This window comes from Geotrypetes seraphini, chromosome 8 (assembly GCF_902459505.1).
Source record: "Geotrypetes seraphini chromosome 8, aGeoSer1.1, whole genome shotgun sequence".
Lineage (NCBI taxonomy): Eukaryota > Metazoa > Chordata > Amphibia > Gymnophiona > Dermophiidae > Geotrypetes > Geotrypetes seraphini.
The window spans coordinates 19,902,849-19,926,982 of record NC_047091.1 but is presented as its reverse complement, the minus strand read 5'-3'; the positions used below and the strand labels follow the sequence as shown (position 1 = coordinate 19,926,982).

The 24,134-nt window shown below is 45.0% G+C and overlaps 2 protein-coding genes across 6 annotated transcripts in view; one reads left to right on the top strand and one right to left on the bottom strand.

The window, feature by feature from the left end:
- LOC117365620 (adenosine deaminase domain-containing protein 2-like) overlaps positions 1–11,188 on the top strand; it is a 54,444-nt gene extending 43,256 nt beyond the window's left edge. For all 3 annotated transcript variants that reach the window (XM_033956188.1, XM_033956189.1, XM_033956190.1), the window contains exon 12: positions 10,272–11,188. In XM_033956188.1, coding sequence (XP_033812079.1) covers positions 10,272–10,421 — 150 coding nt within the window. In that variant the 3' untranslated portion in view covers positions 10,422–11,188. The remainder of the gene's footprint in view (positions 1–10,271) is intronic.
- The window catches only part of LOC117365621 (ras-related protein ORAB-1-like), a 31,350-nt gene continuing 18,243 nt past the window's right edge, over positions 11,028–24,134 (bottom strand). For all 3 annotated transcript variants that reach the window (XM_033956193.1, XM_033956192.1, XM_033956194.1), the window contains exon 7: positions 11,028–11,836. In XM_033956193.1, coding sequence (XP_033812084.1) covers positions 11,627–11,836 — 210 coding nt within the window. In that variant the 3' untranslated portion in view covers positions 11,028–11,626. The remainder of the gene's footprint in view (positions 11,837–24,134) is intronic.

The window sequence follows — 24,134 nt, the reverse complement described above, 5'->3', positions numbered from 1 at the left end:
TATAATAACCAATCAAACAGATATAATTTTAAAGCAATTTCTAAAATTTTATAAGGACCTGTATTCTTCCGAGTCTTATTTGGAGAGGCAAAAAGATGGTAAAAATTTTTTAGATTTAATTATTGGACCTAAGGTTCCTGATCATATAAAACGGAGTTTAGATTAACCTATATCATTAAAAGAATTAGAAACAGCGTTGAGATCTCTTAGAGTTGGATCCGCTCCAGGTGGTGATGGTTATACAGTAGAATTTTATAAAACATTTCAAAATGTCCTTTCCCCATATTTACTAAATTTATATCAGACACAACTTATAAAAGGTGATATTAAAGGTACTATGGCTGAATCAATAGTAATTGTTTTGCCTAAGCCAAATAAAGATCCTACTTTGGTTTCAAACTACAGGCCTATATCGTTAATAAATGTGGATAATAAACTTTTGGCAAAAATTTTGGCTTTGAGATTAGCCAAAGCTCTCCCACATATTATAGACACGCATCAGACGGGTTTCGTTGCTAAAAGACATTCCTCTAATAACTCTAGATTATTGTTTCATATGTTAAATTTATCAAAAAAAAATGGATGAACCGGCTTTTACAGTTTCCTTGGATGCAGAAAAAGCGTTTGATAGGGTAAAATGGAATTTTATGTATCAGGCTTTAGAATGGTTTGGTATAGGTTCTGGATTTATACAAATGGTAAAAACATTGTATAGCTTCCCGATTGCAAGATTAAATATTAATAATATGATATCTGATGGTTTTCAATTGCAGAGGGGAGTTACACAAGGTTGTCCTTTATATCCTTTGTTATTTGATGTTGTATTAGAACCCTTATTGTTAGCAATACAGCAAGCAAGGGGGATACAGGGTATTCCTTATTCTGATATGGAATATAAAATTTTGGCTTATGCGGATGATATTTTACTTTATTTGAGGAATCCAGAGTCTACCTTATCTTGTCTATTGGAATTAATTGATATGTTTGGCAAATTTTCAGGTTATAAAATTAATTGGAGTAAGTCTGAACTTATACCTTTAAATGTTCACTGTGTAAAAGGATTATTTGACGCTTTTCCGTTCATATGGAAAGAAGAAGGATTTAAATATCTTGGCATTCAAGTTAAAAATACAATTGAAGATACAGTAAAAGAAAATGAAAAATTTGTATTGAAAAGAGTTACAGAGTTATGTGAGCAATGGAATCCGTTACATCTTTCTTGGTGGGGGAGAGTTCAAACTATTAAAATGATGATCTTGCCTGTAGTTTGCTACCAAATGAGTATGATACCTATTTATTTTCAGGGGTCCTTTTATAAAAAGCTTAATAGCATTTTAACGAAATTTCTTTGGCTTGGTAAAACGCATAGAATAGCTTTGGTATCTTTGCAAAAATCAATTAAGGAGGGAGGGGTAAATTTTCCAAATTTTTATAGGTACCATCAAGCCTATATTTTACGTCAGGGTATGTATTGGATCCTCCCAGAACTGATAGATAATGCACCGGATTGGTTATATTTGGAATGGCGCCTTATGTTTCCCCTAAATTTAGTTCATCTTCCAAGTATCAACATGCCTAGAAGATACAGAGAAAATAAGATATTAATGGATACTTGGAAAACGTTGAGGTTTATTAGTAAATTAACACCTGCCCCAATAAACAAGTCAACTAATCAGTCTTTATGGATAAACTCCAAGATTAAAATTGGCGGAGCTCAAATCCTTTGGAAGGACTGGATTATTGCAGGCATTAGATCTCTGAATGATGTTATTTCGGAAGGTAAACTGCTGGAATTTTCACAATTGCAACATAGATTTGGTCTTAGTAAAAAACAAAGTTTTAAATGGTTGCAATTGAAGTAGGCCATTCAGGTTGGGTTCCCTGAATGGAAAACATTGAATAATCAATATAGTTTAGAGTTCTTATGCTTCCAAGCAGACTTCCTAGGGCATCAAGCCGCATTGTGGTATAAATTAATATCTGGATATTTGAATAAAAAACCAAAAAATGGTCTAAGAGACATTTGGAACATTGAGATTAAGCATCAAATTACTGCATCTCAATGGCCACTAATTTGGTCTTGGAGAATGAGATGTACAGTGTCAGCATCTATGAGACAAACTTGGTTCTTTTTATTACATAGAGCTTTTTGGACCCCTACACGTTTGCAAAAATTAGATAGTTCTAAGTCCAATAAATGCTGGCACTGTAATCTGGAACGTTGGATCATTTACTATATCATTGTCCCTACATTAAAAGTTTTTGGAATGCAATTTGGCCACAAATTAATAAATTGATGGAAAATCATGTAGCAATATCATATGATACAGTGTTATTTGGAATGATGATGAGAAAAAAAAGTCAAATTTCACCAGAAAATAACAAGCTTTTACTAGTCATGACAGGGGTTGCCATTCAGCATATAACCAATAACTGGAAGAAACATAGTAACCTTAATTATACATTTTGGTGGCATACAATTTGTCATATATTCAAAATGGAAAGAGTAATAGCAATACAAAGAGGGACATATCCTAAATTTATAAAAATATGGGGGCCATTGACAAATTATTGTACTGAATGAATAGTAGGATTTATCTTCTTCTTTATCTTGTCTTCTTTATGGCACACATGGAGGGGGGGTAGTGAAAATAATTTTACATAACATGTTATAATATGTATACAATATGTATAAGGTGATTGGAAAGTACTTGAAGGGTGGGGGGTGGGAGAGGGGATAAAAAAAATTTGTTCAGAATATTATGTAATAGATATAAAAGTGATATTGTGTATTCATTAGTTGTAACTCAATATTTTGTACACTTCATGTAAAATATGAAAATGAATAAAGAATTATAAAAAAAAAAAAAATTTACCTTTTTCTTAAAAAAACAAAATAACTTTGTACTGCATTTGTGGTAAAGGAGCACTTTAGGACACCAATGACTTTGAGGTTCTTCTGTTTCTTTTTGGTCATGAAACTTACCTTATTGTGCTCCCTTTCTCCTGTACTGATTGGCTCATGGAGAAGCACGAAATGGTGGAGGCGGGCAGAGTAAGAGATGAAGAAATTTCTCTGGAGGGTCCTTTTTAATTCCGGTCAATGGACCCTCCACACCATCTATTTCTTCTTTGGATACTTCTTTATCTTCCCTTTGTTCGTCGCCAGTTGTACATTACATAGAAACCTAGAAACTATGGCAGATAAAGGCCAGATGGCACTTCCAGTCTGCCCATCCACTATCTCCTCCTCTCCCTAAGAGATCGTACGTGCCTGTCACATGCGTTCTTGAATTCAGATACAGTCTTTGTATCCATCACCTTTACCAGAAGCCTATTCCAAGTATATACCACCCTTTCTGTAAAAAAAAAAAAAGGCTCAGGAGTAATCTAAGGAGATACTTATTACCTCTTAACTTCATACCATGTCCTCTCTGGAGTTTCCTTCCAATTGAAAGGGACTCGCCTCATGCATATTTATGCCACATGTGTTGAATCTTAAAAATTTCTTATAGGTAAATCTGGTGGTTATAATTAGCCTAAAGCAGGGCTGCCCAAGTCCGGTCCTTGAGATCTACTGGCAGGCCAGGTTTTCAGGATATCCACAATGAATATGTATGAAAAAGATTTGCCTGCACTGGCTTCCTGATATGCAAATCTCTTTCATACATATTCATTGTGGATATCCTGAAAACCTTACTACTTTTTGAAAAACTGGGAGAGTTTAAAGATGCATGCACAGCAAGTGACCCTGCTCAACATCTTGATCTTCAGCAGCTAGCGGGCTTCACATCTAATTTCCTGCAGTCATTCAAAGCGCGCTTTGGAGAATTTTGTGAGTGCGCTCGTCTTTTTAAGTTCATCACCCATCCGCACGAGTGTGCAGTGGACAGCATCGACCTGAGTTACATCCCCGGTGTCTCTGTCAGAGATTTTGAGCTCCAAGCTGCTGACCTGAAGGCCTCAGACATGTGGGTGAATAAGTTCAAGTCACTGAATGAAGATTTGGAAAGACTTGCACGACAGCAAGCAGAGTTGGCGAGCAAATGGTGAGGCCTCATTTGGAATAGTGTGTGCAATTCTGGAGGCCATACTATCGAAAAGATGTGCTGAGAGTAGAGTAGATTTCCAGATGGCTCCATAGGGTCATTTCGTCAGCTCACATTCTTGCAGAAACTTAGTCAGCTGTGTAGTCTCTTAGTGGGCCACAGCTAGAGCTGTCTCTCTTGTGGAGATTTGCAGGCCAGCACTTCTATTCACGTTTGCCAAGTTCTACAAAGTGGACAAGGTGGTAAGACAGGACTCTGCCTTTGGGCCCTCGGTCTTCCAGGCCAGTGCACCCTAGATTTTTGGGGGGCTGCTTTTGTACATCCCTAATGTCTAGAACAGAGGTGGGCAACGATGGCCACAATCCAGTCGGGTTTTCAGGATTTCCCCAATGAATATACATGAGATCTATTTGCATGCATTGCTTCTCATTGTATGCAAATGGATCTCATGTTCATTGGGGAAATCCTAAAAACTGGACTGGATTGCGGCCCTCATTGCTCACCCCTGGTCTAGAATGTCTCACCTATTGCACTGGAAAAAGAGATTATGTACTTACCTTGGTAATTCTTTTCTAGTAGATAGGTGATATATTTTAGACTCCCGCCCGGGACAGAAGCAGGACCCCCTGCCACCTGTAAATAAATCTTGTACATGGCTAACCCAAAATCAGGGCAAACCCCCATCCCCAACCCCCACCCAATACAGAATTCACAGCAGGAGCAGAAGATACATGCAAGACCTGTTCTGGTCGCCTAAGGCTGCGCTTCCCATCGAGGAAAGACCTGCAGACAAACTGTCTCCTGAAAGAAGTGGCAACGAGGCTGCTAAGGCAGGACTTCCTGCAGCGGCAAGGGAATTCCCAGCACCCCATCAATCGATCAATGCTGAATCTCCCTGACTCTCGGCAGGGAAGGAAATCCCAGCAGTCTCCACCTACCCCTGCCGATGAGCGGTGCATCCGCGATGGGGAGCCCTGCATGCAGACACCCAAAGCAGACACCGAGGCGGCCAGAACACTTTGCGCATACGCTGGCTGCATCCACTGCTCTGTGCCCACAAAAAAATGCACTTTGTTTTATAGAAGTCCTCATAACGAACGTGCCAAAAACCCACGCACAACAACGCCATATAAAAATGGCAGTCTCAGGCCCTTTTATTGGGGGGAGGTTTTCCTTCTCACAGCTCACCAGTTGTATCAAGATAGCAGACCCCACCAGCTCTCTAAACTGTAGTCTGTGCCTAACAAGTGGCCAGTTGAGGCTCCTCTAAAGCAAAGACATAAGGGGAGGTAGGGGGAAATGGGGGAGGAACTCAACCCTTCCGAGTGTGGCACCCCTGAGGTCAGAAGGACCCCCAAGAGGGTCCCCCAAGCTCTGTCTGGACAGCAAAAGGGACAAGAAAGATTCACTAATCAGATCCAACAAGCCCTAACAAACAGCACAGACTGCACAAGCAACACTCCACCTGCTGGAGACTGAGAACAGACTGTAGATGGGACTGCACAGCCCACTTGTACTGTAGCCAAAAGTCATGTCTCAGTTTCCACCTGCTGGCAGAGGAATATAAACCCGTCCGTTCTGTGCCAGTCTGGAGGGACAATAAAGAAATGTAGATGACACCTTCTAAACAAACTCATGAGTAAAGGTGAATAATACACTGGTTCAAGATTCATGCCTTTTGCACTAGAAAGCACAGTTACTTACCGTAACAGGTGTTATCCAGGGACAGCAGGCAGCTATTCTCACATATGGGTGACGTCATCGACGGAGCCCTGATGTGGAAGCCTCGCAAGCAGATTTGCTTGTAGAAACTAGAAGTTTTGAGTCAGCCGCACTGCGCATGCGCGAGTACCTTCCCGCCCAGCACAGGGCGCATCTCCTCAGTTCAGATAGCTAGCAGAGAAGCCAACCAGGGAAGGTGGGTGAGTTGTGAGAATAGCTGCCTGCTGTCCCTGGATAACACCTGTTACGGTAAGTATCTGTGCTTTGTCCCAGGACAAGCAGGCAGCCTATTCTCACATATGGGTGACCTCCAAGCTAACCAGAATGGGATGGTGGAAGTATTGGCAATTTAGGAGAATAAATTTTGTAATACTGTCTGGCCAAAATGGCCATACTGTCTGGAGAAAACATCCAGACAATAGTGAGAAGTGAAAGTATGAACCGAGGACCAAGTAGCAGCCTTGCAAATTTCCTCAATAGGATCTGAGGAAAGCTACTGAAGTTGCCATTGTGCTCTGACCTTATGGGGTGTGACTCTACTTTGTAGGGGTAATCCAGCCTGGGCATAGCAGAAAGAGATACAAGCAGCCATCCAGTTGGAGATGGTACGCTTAGAGATAGGATGTCCCAACTTATTTGGATCGAAGGAGACAAAAAGTTGAGGAGTAGTTCTGTGCGGTTTGGTGTGTTCCAAATAGAAGGCCAAAGCACGTTTACAGTTCAGAGTATGAAGAATTGATTCTCTAGGATGAGAATGAGGCTTTGGAAAAAACACTGGAAGAATAATGGATTAGTTGAGATGAAATTCCGAAACCACTTTAGGTAGGAATTTAGGATGAGTACAGAGAACCACCTTGTCAAGATGGAACACAGTGAAAGGTGGGTCAGCAACTAAAGCTTTCAGCTCACTGACTCTTCGAGCAGAAGTGAGGGCAATGAGAAACACCACTTTTCAAGTGAGATACTTCAGATGAGCCGTACACATTGGTTCAAATGGAGGCTTCATCAATTGAGTAAGAACAACATTGAGGTCCCAAACCACTGGAGGCGGTTTGACATTGAAAAGTCCTTTCATGAATCTGGAAACCACTGGATGAGCAGAAAGGGGGTTTCCTTCAATAGGCTGATGGAAAGCAGCAATTGCACTGAGATGGACTAGGATCGATGTAGACTTGAGGACATAGGTGGATAAGTGCAAAAGGTAGTTTAAAACAGAAGATAAGGAGGAATGTTGAGGCTCCTTATCTTGAGAAAAACACCACATAGAAAATCTAGTCCATTTTTGGTGATAGCATTGTCTAGTGGTAGGCTTCCTAGAAGTCTCTAAAATGTCTCACAGATTGAGAAAACTGAAGAGGAGTTATATTGAGAGGTATCAAGCTGTCAGGTGTAGAGACTGCAGGTTGGGATGAAGCAGAGATCCCTGACTGTGTAAGCAGAGATGGAAAAACTGGTAGAAGGTATGGCTCCCTGCTGCTGAGTTGAAGGAGAAGGGAGTACCAAGGTTGTCTCGGCCACCGAGGAGCAATCAGAATCATGGTGGCATGGTCGTTCTTCAACTTGACAAGAGTCTTGAGAATGAGAGGGAATGGAGGGAATACATACAGGAAGAGATTCGTCCATTCCAGAAGAAAAGCATCTGCCTCGAGGCGATGAGGAGAATAGATCCTGGAGCAGAACTGAGGCAGTTTGTGGTTGTGGGGAGCTGCAAAGAGATCTATCGGAGACGTTCCCCACTGTGAAAAAATGTGATGTAGAGGCGAGGAATGGAGTGTCCATTCGTGAGATTGCAGAAGATGACTCAAGTTGTCCGCCAAGCAATTTTTTGCCCCTTGGATGTAGACGGCTTTGAGGAAGGTATTGTGGCGGATTGCCCAGTCCCAAAACTTCAGAGCTTCTTGACAAAGGGAGGAAGATCCCATCCCTCCCTGTTTGTTGACATAATACATGGCGACTTGGTTGTCCATCCGAATGAGGACTACCTGATCTTGAAGATGTTGAAAAGCTTTGAGAGCTTTGAAAATTGCTCTGAGTTCAACAGGTTGATGTGACACTGACAATCCGTACTGGTCCAGTGGCCCTGAGTACGGAGACCATCGAGATGAGCGCCCCAAGCGTAGGTCGAGGAATCTGTTGTGAGGACCTTCTGATGAGGGGGTGTTTGAAACATCAAGCCTCTGGAGAGATTGGAAGAGCATCCACCAGCGGAGAGACTGTCTCAATGAAGGAGTGAATGCAATGTGTCGAAAGTGGGTCGCAAACCTGCATCCACTGAGATGCCAGGGTCCACTGAGGAATTCTGAGGTGAAGGCTGGCAAAAGAAGTTACGTGTACTGTGGAGGCCATGTGACCTAGTAGTATCATCATGTGTGTCGTTGAGATTGAAGAGCAGGAAGACACTGCATACAGAGTTGAATGAGAGCTTCCAGACATTGTTGCGGAAGGAATGTTCTGAATTGAATAGTGTCCAGAACAGCTCCGATGAACTGTAGATTCTGAGAAGGCTGAAGTTGGGACTTAGGAAAGTTGATTTCGAATCGCAAACTCTGTAGGAACCACGTAGTCCGTTGGGTCGCTACAATAACCCCTTGAGATGTTGAATCTTTGAGCCAGTCGTCTAGGTAGGGAAATACCTGGAGACTGTGGTTCCTTAGAGCTGCTGCTACCACCACCAGGCACCTGGTGAATACTCTGGGAGATGAATCCAGGCCAGAGGGTAGCACTCTGTATTGATAATGCAGATATCCCACCCGAAATCTGAGATACTGATGGGAGGTATCAGTGATTCGCGAAGAAAATAAAAACAAACCATGATGAGAGAAGGCACGAAGAAACAAAGTTAAATGCAGAGAGTCAAAGACGGACTTCTCGCCTTCGTGGAAAACTGAGAACTGAGGAGATGCGCCCTGTGCTGGGAGGGAAGACACTTGCGCATGTGCGGTGCGTCTGACTCGAAACTTCTAGTTTCTACAAGCAAGTCTTCCGCTTCGGTGCTCCGTTGATGACGTCACCCATATGTGAGAATAGGCTGCCTGCTTGTCCTGGGATAATGATTAGTATGATTTGTTTGATATCCAAAATCCAGCAGGTTTTTTTTTTTTTTTTGTATAAAAAAAATGGGAACATAACCCCCTATTATCAAAAACTTCATTGGCTGCCCCTGGAAGCAAGAGTGTTGTTCAAATTTGCTTGTCTTTGTTTCAAATCTATTCTTGGTTCGGCCCCTACGTACCTGGATTCTCATTTTAATTTGGATTGTTCCACCAGACCTACATGTAGAGTTCATATGTTTAGCCACCCAACAGTAAAGGCCTGCCAATATAAAAGATAACTGGACAGAACTCTTGCTTTCCAAGCAGGTCAACAGAACGATTGGTTGGGTAACATCATTAAGCACTCCTCATCCTATCTTAGTTTTAGAAAACTAGTTAAAACAAACTTGTTTAACCAATTTGTAATCTAAGAACTCTTAAAGCCTTATCTCTGTACTTGACAACATTGTGATTACTTCCCTGTCTATCTCCTTTTCTCTGATTAGCTCCTATAACCTGCTTACATGTATTCGACAACTTTCATTGTGACTATTTTGCCGATTGTCCAGATCTTCTTATTGTAAACCGCCTCGAACTACTATGGCTTTGGCGGTATATAAGAATAAAATTATTATTATTCTCTGTTTTGTGGAAAATGTTTAAAAATTTTAATAAAAAAACAAACCTCGCAACCATAGATATGTAGCATAAAATACAGAGGATCTCCCAGGGCTAGGAAGGGATGGGAGAGTTTTGTCATTGGTATAGATACAGATTGGATAAGCAGTATAGTCTTGTCATGTTTCACTATGTGATACTCATGTTACATATGATAAAAACACACAAAAAAGTGGGAACGGACAATGAACACTCCACAAAAGATAAAAAAGGACAAACATCAACTATGGGTCCACAGTTAATGTTTTGTCCTTTTTTCTGGAATAAACAAAGTTTTTTTACATTCTTGATATTTTGTGGAGTGTTCATTGTCCGTTCCTACTTCTTTTTGTGTGTTTTTGTCCTGTTGGACTTTTGTTGTTTGTTTAGACTTGACGTCTATACATATGATAAAAATACAGCTGCCTTATTGGGCTCAAAAGACTTGGTTGAGAGCCACTGTTCTAGTGTAATACATCTGTAATTTTTAGGCGATGTGTTAAAGAGTAATTTGTGCATTATGGATCCTATTTAAGGATGCTTGCGACCGCTTACATCCTTATTCCCATCCATACCATCAAGGAGCATAGCTACTCCGCCCTAATCTGTTCTATCCATTGCTGTTCTTCTCTCCTATTCTCAATTGTAGTTCAGCCTTCCCTTCCATTTGTTCCTGTACATCATATTATGTCATGTGTCTTTGTTTTATTCCCCAAAATTTTATTTTTAACATTTTTATACTGTAATCTTAGACAGCTATTATAAGCAGTATATTTAATGCTTTCTTTTGTTAAATTATTTTCTGTTTCAGATGGCAGCTTTGGACTACCAGCAGGCCAAAAATCAGTTGTACAGTCACCTGAGCAAGAAGGGCCTAGGCGACTGGCCAAGAAAACAGTTAGTAGACAGGTTCCCTAGGCCAAAGCGAGAAGATCTGACAGTGGAAGAGATCACCTTCTGAATGGGCGTAGCTGAAGCTGTGGTTTCCTGAGTTGTTTTGGAGTCATCATGTTAAATCTCATCCGGTCACTGGGGCAGAGACGAATTGGACTCGTATTATGTTTGTTCTGATAGTGGCCCTTTTAAGTTATTTTTTAGTTTTTAATGTAACTGCTTTAGAAGAATGGCCACTTTGCCTTGCACGGTAGAAGCAGGAGCAGTATCTTTTTACTGTTATCGTGTTACAGTTCAGCTTATGCAGCCTAGCTTCCTATCTGGTAAGGTGGTGAAAAGAGAAAGGGTTTTGTTCCTCAGTGTGTTTCCTGTGTTTTGCTAAAGAAGAGAAATATTGTGTTTAAAGAATACTTCCCTTGTCTCTCTCTAGTAAGTGCACCCTGCCCCACATTTTCTGGAAGAGGTGGGAGCGAACTAGGTAGCATAAATGCTATGTTTGGTATGTGTAATGGCTGAGAGCATGTCAGACTGTTCATGTCAGACTGTTCAATCCTTCGTTGTGGCTCATGAAATGTTTTAGAAGAGGCAGAAAGAGGTGGAGCATTGGTTGCTGCCCTTCTTTGGAACAGGTACTCTGGTGGATTTTGCTGTTAAATATTTACAAAAAAAAACATAAGAGAAAAATCCGATACAGGTTTATTCATCATTCTTTCTAGCAGAAGTCACAGTAGTGAGTAACCTGGCCATAATCATGGTTCTGGCTTCTTGGTTGCTGGGAGGAGGGGCTCAGGCTCAGCATCTGCTCACATAGGACTGTGTCTCTTCAGGTCTTGCCCAACTTGGCTTATGCTCTTGAACCCCGACTAGGGCTGTTATGTTGCAAGAGCGCCACCTATTCCCCTCAGTGCCTGCTGTGGCAACCTGTCTTATCTGAGGAGAGAGATTGTTACAGCCAAAGGCAGAGGACTTTCTCTCCCTTACCTCATAGCCTGGGAGGGGGTTATGTTGTGCTGACCTATGGATTTCCTGACCATAGTATGCTCTCTTAAAGAGCTACCTATTTATATATTATTAAACAGTGGTGCAAGGTGCCCCATATGTTGAACAAAAAGAAATTGTTATGCAGAGCTGCTGTCATGGCCCCAGCAATTAGAAGAACATCAAATAAATAAAAGAAATTAACTTAAAATAAATAGAAAGAGCTTGTAGCTCTGGCTCACACACTGGCTGTCCCGATTCATTGTTACAGTAGGGAGAAGGGGTGGAGGGGCTCTAGCAGCATCCCCCACCCCCACCTGTCCCACCCTGTTTCAGGGGTGCACTCTGGATGCGGATGTTGGGTTTCTGGGAGTCGTCGTGGGTGGGACCGGTCCCCACACGATTCTTAATTTCCGTGGCCATGGTGACAAAGGCCTGTTCTACATTGGTGGCATTTTTGGCGCTGGTCTCCAGGAACGGGATCTGCAGTGAATCTGCATATTCCTGCAAGGGGATATAAATAGAACTAGTTACAAAACAGGCTTGAGGACAAATGATTTTGAGGGGGGAAGCTGGTCCTTTGACAGCAGCGTGCAGCTACTAGTTACAAAGGGAGGTTAATGATGAATAACAGATGGCTTCTCGTTCTATCTAGCACAATTACTCCATTCCAGTCCTTGAAGTCCACTGGCACAATTTCAGGATAGCCACAATGAATATGCGTGAGAGAAATTTGCATACCTAGGAGGCAAGGCATTTAAATTTCTCTCACGCATATTCAATGTGGCTATCCTGAAAACCTGCCCTGCCTAAGGACTATAATTGAGAAACCCTGCTTATATAGTGTACCTACTGGGAGCCTAAATTGGCATTCAAATGGCAGTTAGGTGCTGATCTATAAAATGTGTAACTAGGAAAGTGACATTTGCAAGATTTAAGCCAGGGGTTCTCAACCCAGTCCTTAAAGTACACCTAGCCAGTTTGGTTTTCAGGATACCTATAATGAATATACATGAGCTGCTAGACTAGTATACAGTGGAGGTAGACATGCTAATGGAGCTCATGCATATTCAATTTGGGTATCCTGAAAACCTGACTGGCTAGGTGGGTGCCCTGATGACTGGCTAAAAACCCCTGATTTAGGAAGCTTGACATCATTTGAAATAAAGCACTAGCTTAACTAGCATATTAAGGTCAGTGTTTCCTAAATCTGTTCTGGAGTACCCTCTTCCAAGTCAGGTTTCCAGGATATCTGCAATGAATATGCATGAAAGATTTGTATACATTGTTTCCTTTATATGCAAATCTCTTTCTTGCATATTCATTTTGGACATCTTCAGATCCTTCCTGGGAAGGAATATTCCAGGACCAACTTGGGAAACACTAAGTTAGCTACGCCCATAGACTATGCGTAAGTGACCTATGGTAATGTTCCATAATGAATGAGGCACACAAATTTTCCATTATAGAATACTAGCTTAGCACCTAGATTTTAGGTGCTTGCCTTTTAAACACCCTTTACAGAAGTGCCTCCATGATCCACTATGAACATAAGCTATAGCTCAGCAGTCTCAAACCCTTTACAGGGCCACAGTTTGGATTTGTAGATACATGGAGGGCTGCAGAAAAAATAATTAATGTCTTATTAAAGAAAAGACAACTTTGCATGAGGTAAAACTCATTATAGTAACTATAATGAGTTTTACCTCAAGCAAAGTTGTCATATAGTTGTAATATAGTTTATAAATCTTATAACTATAAGTTTATAATAATAAATATAATAAAGCTTTCAGCTGTGTATAGCTAACTTATAGTTATAAGATTTATAAACTTATTATAAACTTTAAAGTATAAGTTTTTTAACTATAAGCTGAAAGCAGTGCAACATGCAGGAAGTGAAAAACTATCAAAGTATCAATTGCAAGAGACAAGATTTTGGACCAACTATTTTGAGGCCTTTGGTATTATAAAGAATGATTCTTTATGGCAAACTTGTTCCTTAAGTGTCCAGCGGTTGCATCCACCTTCAGCTCCAGACACACACATAAGCTGCACTGCCTCCAATGGTTACCTTACGTTCTGGACCGTTTCCCCGCCTCACTGCTGTAACCTCATGCAAGCGCTTTCCTGTGTCTGCATATGATTGGACTCCACCTCACAATCGCATAGACTCAGGAAAGCGCTTGCGTGAGGTTACAGTGACCGCCGGTCACTTAAGGCACAAGTTTTCTATAAAGAATCATTTATAATATCGAAGGCCTCAAAATAGTACCCATGGGCCACGAGTTTGAGACCACTACTATAGCTGCTCCTCTGTCACCAAGTGAAGGATGTGAAACAGTATACATGTGACCTGAACTTAGTCATGTGTGCTAAGGCAGGGGTTCTCAACCCAGTCCTCAGGCCACATCCAACCAGTCAGATTTGCAGGATACCCACAATGACAATACATGAGCGAGATTTGCTTACAGTTACTTTTATTTGCAGGCCATGGAGAAGAAGGGAGATTTGCTTACAGTTACTTTTATTTGCAGGGCATGGAGAAGAAGGGTATTGACTGTCTGGTCCCTACCTCTGTACCTTTTCTAAGTATATCAATGAGATGCGGTGATAGAATGGCACATTCTGTTACACAAAGCATACAAGTCCTGATAATAATATCCCATACTTAGGAGTTGTCTGCAGAAGGATGCAATTTAATTCAGATCTACTTCCTCCAGTTTTTCCCTTCTGCAAGCGAGTTGTGAAGGGCGTTTCTGATCTCTGAACATTTATAATTAGTTTTGCGTTTTCTATTTGAGTCCAAGACTTTTATTGCTAGAAAGGACCCCTGGTGACCCTGGGGGTAGCTCTGTCTGGGAGAGGACACAGACTGTCAGAAATCTGAAGCTAGCACGATAAGCTTTGGGTTCCAGGCCAGTCAGCCTTCTTTGAACCTTTTGAGCTAACTGTTCCCTTGAAACTAGCTCGCATCCTGAGTCATCAGTTGCTTGAGCACAAGCTGCTTGGACCAGCTGGGCTTAATGGGTGCTGGCTGCATTAAATTCTCCCCCTGCTCGCAAATGGATCCACAGGGGCTGATGTCTCAGTCGGATTTTTGGTCTGAATGGCAAACTGAAGCTTTCAATACGTGGATCTGGATTGTCGAGTAAGGCAGTGTCCTCCAGTTCCCAGCTTCTCTGTCAGCTGCAGCAGGCTTTCCCAGCACACATACATACAGTTCTACATATACAAGTCTATGGTGGTTTTAAGATCATCTGGGGCTGTATTTAGGGTTCCCTACCTCCAATAACCCCTTCTCAGAATTTTTTGATCCTGGGGCTGTTTTTGCTGCAACCACATTTTAGTGGTGGCCATCTTGGATTTTCCCAATTTTGAGAGAAAGCTTCCATTTGCCTCAAGAAAACCCCAATTTCAGTAGAAATCACTAGGCATGGACTCTAGTGGTGATACCCCTATTTCATGCCAGATTTAAGATGGATGACTGACTGAACAGTGGCCATACGCCACTTGAGGGAGGAGTGGGAACTACAGGCTTCATCCCATTTGGCATCAGTAAAGATGGGGGATTGCAAAATATCCTTTGGGAAAAAGAATCCCTCAGGAGCCTGGGGAAAGAGTGAAGGCAATGTGCAGGTGTGTGGGCACTGCAGAGCCTAGGCAAAGCCAGGAGGCAGTTGTTTCCCTTAAGCAAGGAGAAGATCCTATGGTGCACCGCCTGTTCAAAAGGTCAGCTGAGGGAATTAGATCTGGAACCGCTTCAGGTAGTGGTAGCGCAGACTTCATTTTTCTTTAATTACAGAGCACTGGGAGGTCCTGGAGGGCTCCTTATAGGGTGTAAAGGCAATGACATGTCTGTGTCCCTTGGCTCCTGATTTTCAGGAGTTATTCATCCAGTCCAAGGTGGACTTGCTGGTAGTGCAAATTACCAAGCGTACTTCCCTCCCTAGTGAGGGGAGGTCATATGGAAGAATGCACAGGACCACCAAGTGGATATAATCCTCAAGCATCAGTTTGAGGCCCTGGCTTTGGGTTTTAAGTCTGCCTCAGTGGCTTTTGTGATACGAACCTGTCTTACCAGAGTTCGTAGGCTTTCCAGCATAGATGATTTAAGTATGTCCCCAGCTGCTTATGGTGGGGATTGACTAGTTGTCAGCGTATTCCATCTCTGCCTGCAGAATGCTCTGGATTAGGCCATGGTGGAAGTCTCGGCTTCTAAAGGCACCTTGAGCAGACTCCCCTTTGTGGGATGTCTGCTGGATCTAACAGTGAAGACCGTCTTTTTGGTAGTCATAGTCTCCGTGAAACATGTCTCGGAAATACAGGCTCTGCCTTGCAGAGATCCATTTCTCAGAATTACAGAAGCGGACACATTATCCCAGGACAAGCAGGCAGCATATTCTTAACGCATGGGTGACGTCACCGACGGAGCCCCGGTACGGACACTTTTAACTAGAAAGTTCTAGTTGGCCGCACCGCGCATGCGCGAGTGCCTTCCCGCCCGACGGAGGAGTGCGTGGTCCCCAGTTTCTTTGTTTCCGCGGAGCGAAGAAGACGCATGTGTTTTCAACAGCTGTTGAAAAATCTGATTTTTGCCTTCCCGCTCGCAAAATTTTCTTCTTTTTTGTTCTTTTTCCCTTCGGGTTTCTTTTCAGTTTAAAAAAACAAAAAACTTTGCTTCTTCTTTTTTCTTTATTTTTCAGGCCGGCCCCGGCGGGGCCTGTTGCCACCATACATATTGAGAAATCCAGTTTTGATTTTGCGGAGGCCGTGTTTCCCTTCATGCCCCCTCAGCCGGGCTTTAAGAAGTGCCAGCAGTGTGCATGCCCGATCTCTCTCACTGACCCGCACAATTGGTGCCTACAGTGCCTGGGGTCCAGAGTGTCGGGCTGACACCTGCACCCGCTGTGCTACTCTTAAAAAACGTACATTAAAAAATAGACAGATCCAACAGAATATCCTTTTCGGTACCGGATCTGCCATGGAATCGGCCGCGCCGTCGACGGCACCGCAAAAGTCAGCACCGACTACTTCGACGACGCCTGATCCTTCCTCGGGGTCGCTAGCACCAGGTAAGCCGGCTAAGAAGCCTTCCACTTCCCTTGAGCGCCCTCCTGCTACAGCTGCGACGCCGGTCCTCCCGACATCATGCCGACCCCGCAAAAGCTCCGCCCCGATTTCGGTGAGTGCCTCGTCATCGGCCTCCTTATCGCCGGGGCATGGAGCGGCACCTATGGTACCGAAAAAGAAAAAAGCAGTACCGGTGCCTCCCCTGGACGACCGCATTGTGGCCATACTCCAAAGCCAATTGCAGGAGCAACTACAGCAGCAACTCCAACCCCTGTTGCCAGCAATGTTGGCCCCACTCCTTCCGGTACCAGACCGGCCCGAGCCTCGCACCATACCACCGGTGTCGACCCCATCGGTACCGTTGAACACGTCCATGCCGGTGCTCGCGGCTGAACCACTCAATCCTCCTGTGCAACCACGCTCTGATGCCGACCCTCCCCGACATCAAGACCGACACCGGTCCCCCCGGTACCGTCTCGATGCGCTCTGGCAAATCTCTAAGACTCGCCACGCTGAGCCATCCACACCACCGTCCCGTCCTGCACACACCGACGTCAGGGACCCGGACTTATGGGAAGAATCCCCACCCGGTACCGATGATGAGGCTTCATCAACGGACGAGGAACCCCTCGATGGTCGATACCGGTTCCAAACCTGAACAGTCCTCATTCACTAAATTTCTAAGGGAGATGTCGGCGGTTCTTTCAATCCGACTCTAAGAAGTCCCAGGCTTTTCTCGACGCCTTAGACTTCGAACAACCCCCCAAAGAATTTTTGAAGTTACCCGTCGACATCTTACGGGAAACTTTTTACAAAAATTGGGAAAACCCTCTCACGGTACCGGGAGCCCCTCAAAAACTGGATAGTTTGTACAGGGTCATTCCTATCCCGGGGTTCGACAAACCTCAACTACCCCATGAATCTCTTCTAGTGGAGTCCACCTTAAAGAAAACCCTGGGCTCCAGTGTTTATGCCTCCACCCCTCCTGGCAGAGAGGGCAGAACGATGGATAAATTTGGCAAGCGCCTTTATCAAAATTCAATGCTTGCCAACAGGGCTAATAATTACACCTTCCACTTCTCCTTCTATATGAAGCATCTGGTGCAACAACTCTCCTCCTTACAAAAATACATCCCTGAACGTAAGGTTCCTGTTTTTCAACAACAAATTTCCAGTCTACTCCAACTCCGGAAATTCATGGTGCACTCCATTTATGACTCTTTTGAGTTAACCTCTCGAGCATCTGCCATGGCTGTGGCCATGAGGCGCCTGGCCTGGCTGAGAGTTTCTGACCTCGACATTAATCACCAAGACCGCCTGGCTAACGCACCTTGTCTTGGTGATGAACTCTTCGGGGAGTCCCTGGACTCAACCACCCAGAAACTCTCAGCACACGAGACCAGGTGGGATACTCTGATAAAACCTAAGAAGAAGACTCCACCTGCTCGCCCCTACAGACAGCAGTTTTCCTACCAACGCAGGTTCTCGGCCAGACCTCTCAACCCGCCTCAACAACAGCCTCGCCGACCTCGGCAACAGCATCAAACTCAGGCTCGCTCACAGTCTCACCAACCTGCCAAGCCTCTCCCTCCGTCAAAGCCATCTCAGCCCTTTTGACTCCTTTCTCCAGGGCATAGCCAGTCTCCCACCATCCTTGCCTCTTCCTCAACCGATCGGAGGACGCCTTCAACTCTTCCTCAGCCGTTGGGAGGTCATCACATCAGACCTGTGGGTCCTCAACATCATTCGCCACGGCTACTCTCTAAACTTCCAGACTCTTCCACCAGACAATCCTCCCATAGAGTCTGTTTCTCACTCCTCCCAATCCCTTCTCCTGAGGGAGGTCCAATCCCTCCTTCTTCTCAATGCCATCGAAGAGGTACCCCCAGCCCAAAGGGCTCAGGGATTCTACTCCCGCTACTTCCTGGTTCCCAAGAAGACAGGAGACCTCCGTCCCATCCTCGATCTCCGGGACCTCAACAAGTGTCTGGTCAAGGAAAAGTTCAGAATGCTCTCCCTTGCCACGCTTTACCCTCTTCTCTCTCAACACGACTGGCTATGTTCCCTAGACCTCAAAGAGGCCTACACTCACATTCCAATCCATCTGACTTCACGTCGCTACCTTCGATTTCAGGTACAGCACCGTCACTATCAGTACAAAGTGCTACCATTTGGCCTCGCATCATCGCCCAGGGTGTTCATCAAATGCCTCATTGTGGTGGCGGCCTTTCTCAGGTCCCACAACCTCCAGGTGTTCCCCTACTTGGATGATTGGTTAGTGAAAGCACCTACGTCTCCTCTTGTGCTACAAGCCACTCAGCACACCATCTCCTTCCTCCACCTCCTGGGGTTCGAGATCAACTACCCCAAGTCGCATCTGCTTCCCACACAGCGACTTCAGTTTATTGGAGCCGTCCTTGACACCACTCTGATGAGGGCGTTTCTCCCTTCAGACCGCCAACGGACCCTGCTCCACCTCTGCCGTCAGGTGCTCCTTCGTCGCTCCATTCCAGCTCGGCAAATGATGGTCCTCCTGGGCCACATGGCCTCAACGGTCCATGTGCTTCCTCTGGCGCGACTCCACCTCAGGACACCTCAATGGACGCTGGCCAACCAATGGTCACAGACCACGGATCCTCTTTCTCGTCCCATCTCTGTGACATCGTCTCTTCAGCAATCTTTTCACTGGTGGTTGAACTCCTCCAATCTTTCCAGGGGTCTACTCTTTCATCTACCCCCTCACTCCATGATCATAACCACAGATGCCTCCCCCTATGCATGGGGAGCTCACCTGGGAGATCTTCGCACCCAGGGACTCTGGACCCATCAGGAGCGTCAGCATCACATCAACTTCCTGGAACTCAGGGCCATGTTCTATGCTTTCAAGGCCTTCCAGCACCTTCTCTACCCTCAGGTTCTTCTCCTATGCACAGACAACCAAGTCGCCATGTACTACATAAACAAGCAAGGCGGCACCGGATCTCTCCTCCTCTGTCAGGAGGCCATCCGCATTTGGACCTGGGCCACGGCCCACAGTCTTCCTCAAGGCTGTCTATATCCAGGGCGAACAGAACTCCCTGGCCGACAATCTCAGCCGCATCCTTCAACCTCACGAGTGGACTCTGGATCCTCCCACACTCCGCTCCATCTTTGCTCGCTGGGGCACTCCTCAGGTGGACCTCTTTGCAGCTCCTCACATCCATCAGCTGCCCCAGTTCTGTTCCAGACTCTTCTCTCCTCATCGTCTGGCCCCAGATGCATTCCTGCTCGACTGGACGGATCAGTTCCTCTATGCCTTTCCTCCACTGCCTCTGATGTTGCGGACGTTATTCAAACTCCGCAGGGACAGAGCCACCGTGATTCTCATCGCTCCTCGGTGGCCTCGCCAACACTGGTTCTCCCTCCTGCTCCAGCTCAGCTCCAGGGAGCCCATTCCTCTTCCTGTGTTTCCTACTCTACTTACGCAGCAGCATCAGTCTCTACTACATCCCAATCTGTCCTCGCTCCACCTGACAGCTTGGTTTCTCTCGGGCTGACCTCTCCAGAGAATCTGTCTCAGCCTGTCCGTCGCATTTTGGATGCCTCCAGGAAACCGGCTACCCTCCAATGTTACCATCAGAAGTGGACCAGGTTCTCTTCTTGGTGTCTACTGCATCACCACTATCCTACCTCTTTGGCGGTGGAAACTGTACTGGACTATTTGCTCTCTCTATCCGATGCTGGCCTTAAGTCCACCTCAATCAGAGTCCACCTCAGTGCCATCACTGTGTTTCATGAGCCTATCCTCGGAAAACCGCTTACGGCTCATCCCCTGGTTTCCTGGTTCATGAGAGGCCTCTTCAATGTCAAACCACCTCTGAAGCCTCCAGTCGTCTGGGACCTGAATGTGGTTTTATCAGCCCTCATGAAACCTCCGTTTGAGCCTCTTGCCACTACTTCACTCAAATTTCTGACATGGAAGGTGCTTTTCCTCATTGCCATCACCTCTGCCAGGAGGGTTAGTGAGCTGCATGCACTGGTTGCCGACCCACCTTTCACTGTTTTTCACCATGACAAGGTGGTTCTGCGTACCCATCCTAAATTCCTTCCCAAGGTGGTCTCGGACTTCCACCTCAACCAATCCATTGTGTTGCCTGTCTTTTTCCCTAAGCCCCATTCTCATCCTGGGGAACAGGCGTTACACACGCTGGATTGTAAGCGTGCCCTTGCATACTACCTTGACCGTACCAGGGCTCACCGCTCGTCCCCTCAGCTCTTTTTATCCTTCGACTCTTAACCGTCTAGGTCGCCCTGTCTCTAAACGGACGCTTTCCAACTGGCTGGCTGCCTGCATTGCGTTCTGTTATGCTCGGGCCGGTCTCTCACTGGAAGGTGCTGTCACGGCTCACAGGGTCAGAGCTATGGCTGCTTCTGTGGCTTTCCTCTGTTCCACGCCCATCGAGGAAATCTGCAAGGCTGCCACTTGGTCCTCAGTTCGCACATTCACTACTCACTACTGTCTGGATGCCTTCTCCAGACGGGATGGACACTTCGGCCAATCTGTGTTACATAATTTATTTTCCTAATGGCCAACCATCCCTCCTCCCTCTCTGTTAGCTTATAGGTCACCCATGTGTCAAGAATATGCTGCCTGCTTGTCCTGGGATAAAGCACAGTTACTTACCGTAACAGGTGTTATTCAGGGACAGCAGGCAGATATTCTTACGTCCCACCCACCTCCCCGGGTTGGCTTCTTAGCTGGCTTATCTTAACTGGGGACCACGCACTCCTCCATCGGGCGGGAAGGCACTCGCGCATGCGCGGTGCGGCCAACTAGAACTTTCTAGTTAAAAGTGTCCGTACTGGGGCTCCGTCGGTGACGTCACCCATGCGTTAAGAATATCTGCCTGCTGTCCCTGGATAACACCTGTTACGGTAAGTAACTGTGCTTTTTGATTTGTACCCTCATTTTTACCGAAGGTGGTCATGTTGTTTTATATCAATCAAGGAAGTCAAGTTACCTGTCTTTCAGTCCACGGGCTCCCAGCTGAGGGACGAAGTGTTGAAATTACTGGATGTGAGAAGAGCTCTTAAATACCTAGAAGTGACGAATGACTATCTTTCTGAGTATCTTTTTGTTTTGATAAATGCTACTAGGAGTAGCAGGCTTACTTTAAAGGCGACCATTTTCAGATGGATCTGTATGATGATATCTTCCACATACATTGGTTTTAGGCAACAGTTTCCAATAGCTTTGAGAGCACACTACCAGAAGTGTAGTGGTTTCATGGGAGGAGATGCGGGCAATTTCTCCTGAGGAAACTTGTAGAGCAGTTACATGGTCCATTCTCCACATATTTATAAGTTAGAGTCTCTATGGACGGATAAGTTAAGAGTCTCTATGGGTCAAAATTCCAGGAACAAATGGACCGGAAACGAGGATAGGCATCTACCGACCCCCAGGGCAGTCTGAAGAAATTGATGGAGAAATGATGGAAGAGATTAAACGCAACTGCAAGGGAGGCAACGCAGTTATCAAGGGAACTTCAACTATCATGGGATAGAATGGAACCTAGTCACCTCTGGCTGTGTTAGAGAGACCAAGTTCCTGGAAACTGTAGGCAAATGCTTCCTGGAACAACTTGTCAAGGAAAATACAAGAGGAAACGCAATTCTAGACCTAATTCTAAATGGACTGCGAGGACCGGCACATGATGTAGAAGGGATGCTGGGAAACAGGGATCACAATATGATCCGCTTCAACCTGGAAATATGGGCGAAACATCGGTCCAGAACGACGGCCATGGCGCTAAACTTCCGAAAAGGGAATTACGAAGGGATGAGACGCATGGTGGGGAAGAAGATTAAGAGGATAAACACTGTAAAGACGTTAGAGCAAGCTTGGTCTCTTTTTAAGGATACAGTCACCGAAGCACAAAATCTATATATACCTCGTATAACAAAGGATCAAAGAGGAAAAAGACAAAAGAACCAGCGTAGCTCACTGTAGAGGTAAAGGAAGCGATCAGAAACAAACAAAAAAGTCTTAAGGAATGGAAAAGATTAAAAAAAGACGAAAACTGGAACAAAAACAAACAACATAACGCAGGTGCCATAAGGCAGTAAAAGGGGCCAAAAAAGACTACGAGGAAAAAATAGCCAAGGAGGTGAAAAACTTCAAGCCGTTCTTTCAATATATTAAAGGGAAACGTCCTGCAAAGGAAGCGGTGGGACCGTTGGATGACCAAGGAATAAAGGGAGAGCTAAAGGAGGACAAAGCAATCGCTGACAAACTGAACACATTTTTTGTGTCTGTTTTTACTGAAGAGGACATACACAGCATACCAGAACCCATCAGGCTATATGCTGGAAGTGAAAACAGGAAACTGACAGGTTTAAGTCAGTCTAGAAGAGGTATGCAGGAAGATTGATAGGCTTAAAAGCGATAAATCCCCAGGACCGGATGGCATCCATCTGAGGGTCATCAAGGAACTGAAAGGGACCATAGCTGGACTGCTTCAACTAACAGCCAATCTGTCGATCGAATCGGGAAAGATTCCGGAGGATTGGAAGGTGACGAATGTTACGCCGAACTTCAAAAAAGGTTTGAGGGAAGACCCGGGAAACTACAGACCAGTGAGTCTGACCTCAGTACTGGGAAAGATGGTAGAGGTGCTAATAAAGGACTACATCATTGATCACCTTGATGGACATGGTCTGATGAGGACCAGCCAGCACGGTTTCATCAAAGGCAGATCTTGTCTGACAAACTTGCTGCACTTCTTTGAGGGAGTAAACAGGCAGATAGACAAGGGCGACCTGGTCGACATTGCATATCTGGACTTTCAGAAGGCGTTTGACAAGGTTCCGTATGAACGACTACTTCAGAAAATTACAAGCCATTGAATTGAGGGTGACATATTCACGTGAATTAAAAACTGGCTGGCGGATAGGAAACAGAGAGTGGGGGTAAATGGACAATACTCAGACTGGAAGACCATCACCAGTGGGGTGCCGCAGTGCTCGGTGCTTGGACCCGTGCTCTTCAACATCTTTATAAACGAACTGGACATAGGTACGACGAGTGATGTGATTAAATTTGCAGACGATATGAAGTTATTTAGAATAGTGAAAATGCAGGGAGATTGTGAAGATCTGTAACGTGAGGTAATCAGACTCGAGAAATGAGCATCGACAGGGCAGATGAGATTCAACATGGATAAGTGTTAAGTGATGCATGTCGGTAACAAATCTTATGCACGAATGGATGAACGGGGCAGTACTTGGAGCGACCTCCCAGGAAAGGGACTTGGGAGTCTGATTGACAAGTCGATGAAGCCATCCGCGCAATGTGCGGCAGCGGCAAAAAGGATGAACAGAATGCTAGGAATGATAAAGAAGGGGGATCACAACAGATCGGAGAAGGTTATCATGCTGCTGTACCGGGCCAGGGTGCGCCCTCATCTGGAGTACTGCACACAGCATTGGTCACCGTACATGAAGGAGGACAAGGTACTACTCGAAAGGGTCCAGAGAAGAGAGACCAAGATGGTTAAGAGTTTGGAGGAGCTGCCGTACAGCGAAAGATTAGAGAAACTGGGCCTCTTCTCCCTCAAACAGAGATTGAGAGGGGACATGATCAAAACATTCAAGGTACTTAGTAGATAAGGACAGGTTTTGTTCACCCTCTCCAAGGTAGGGAGAACGAGAGGGCACTCTTTAAAGTTGAAAGGGGATAGATTCTGTACAAACG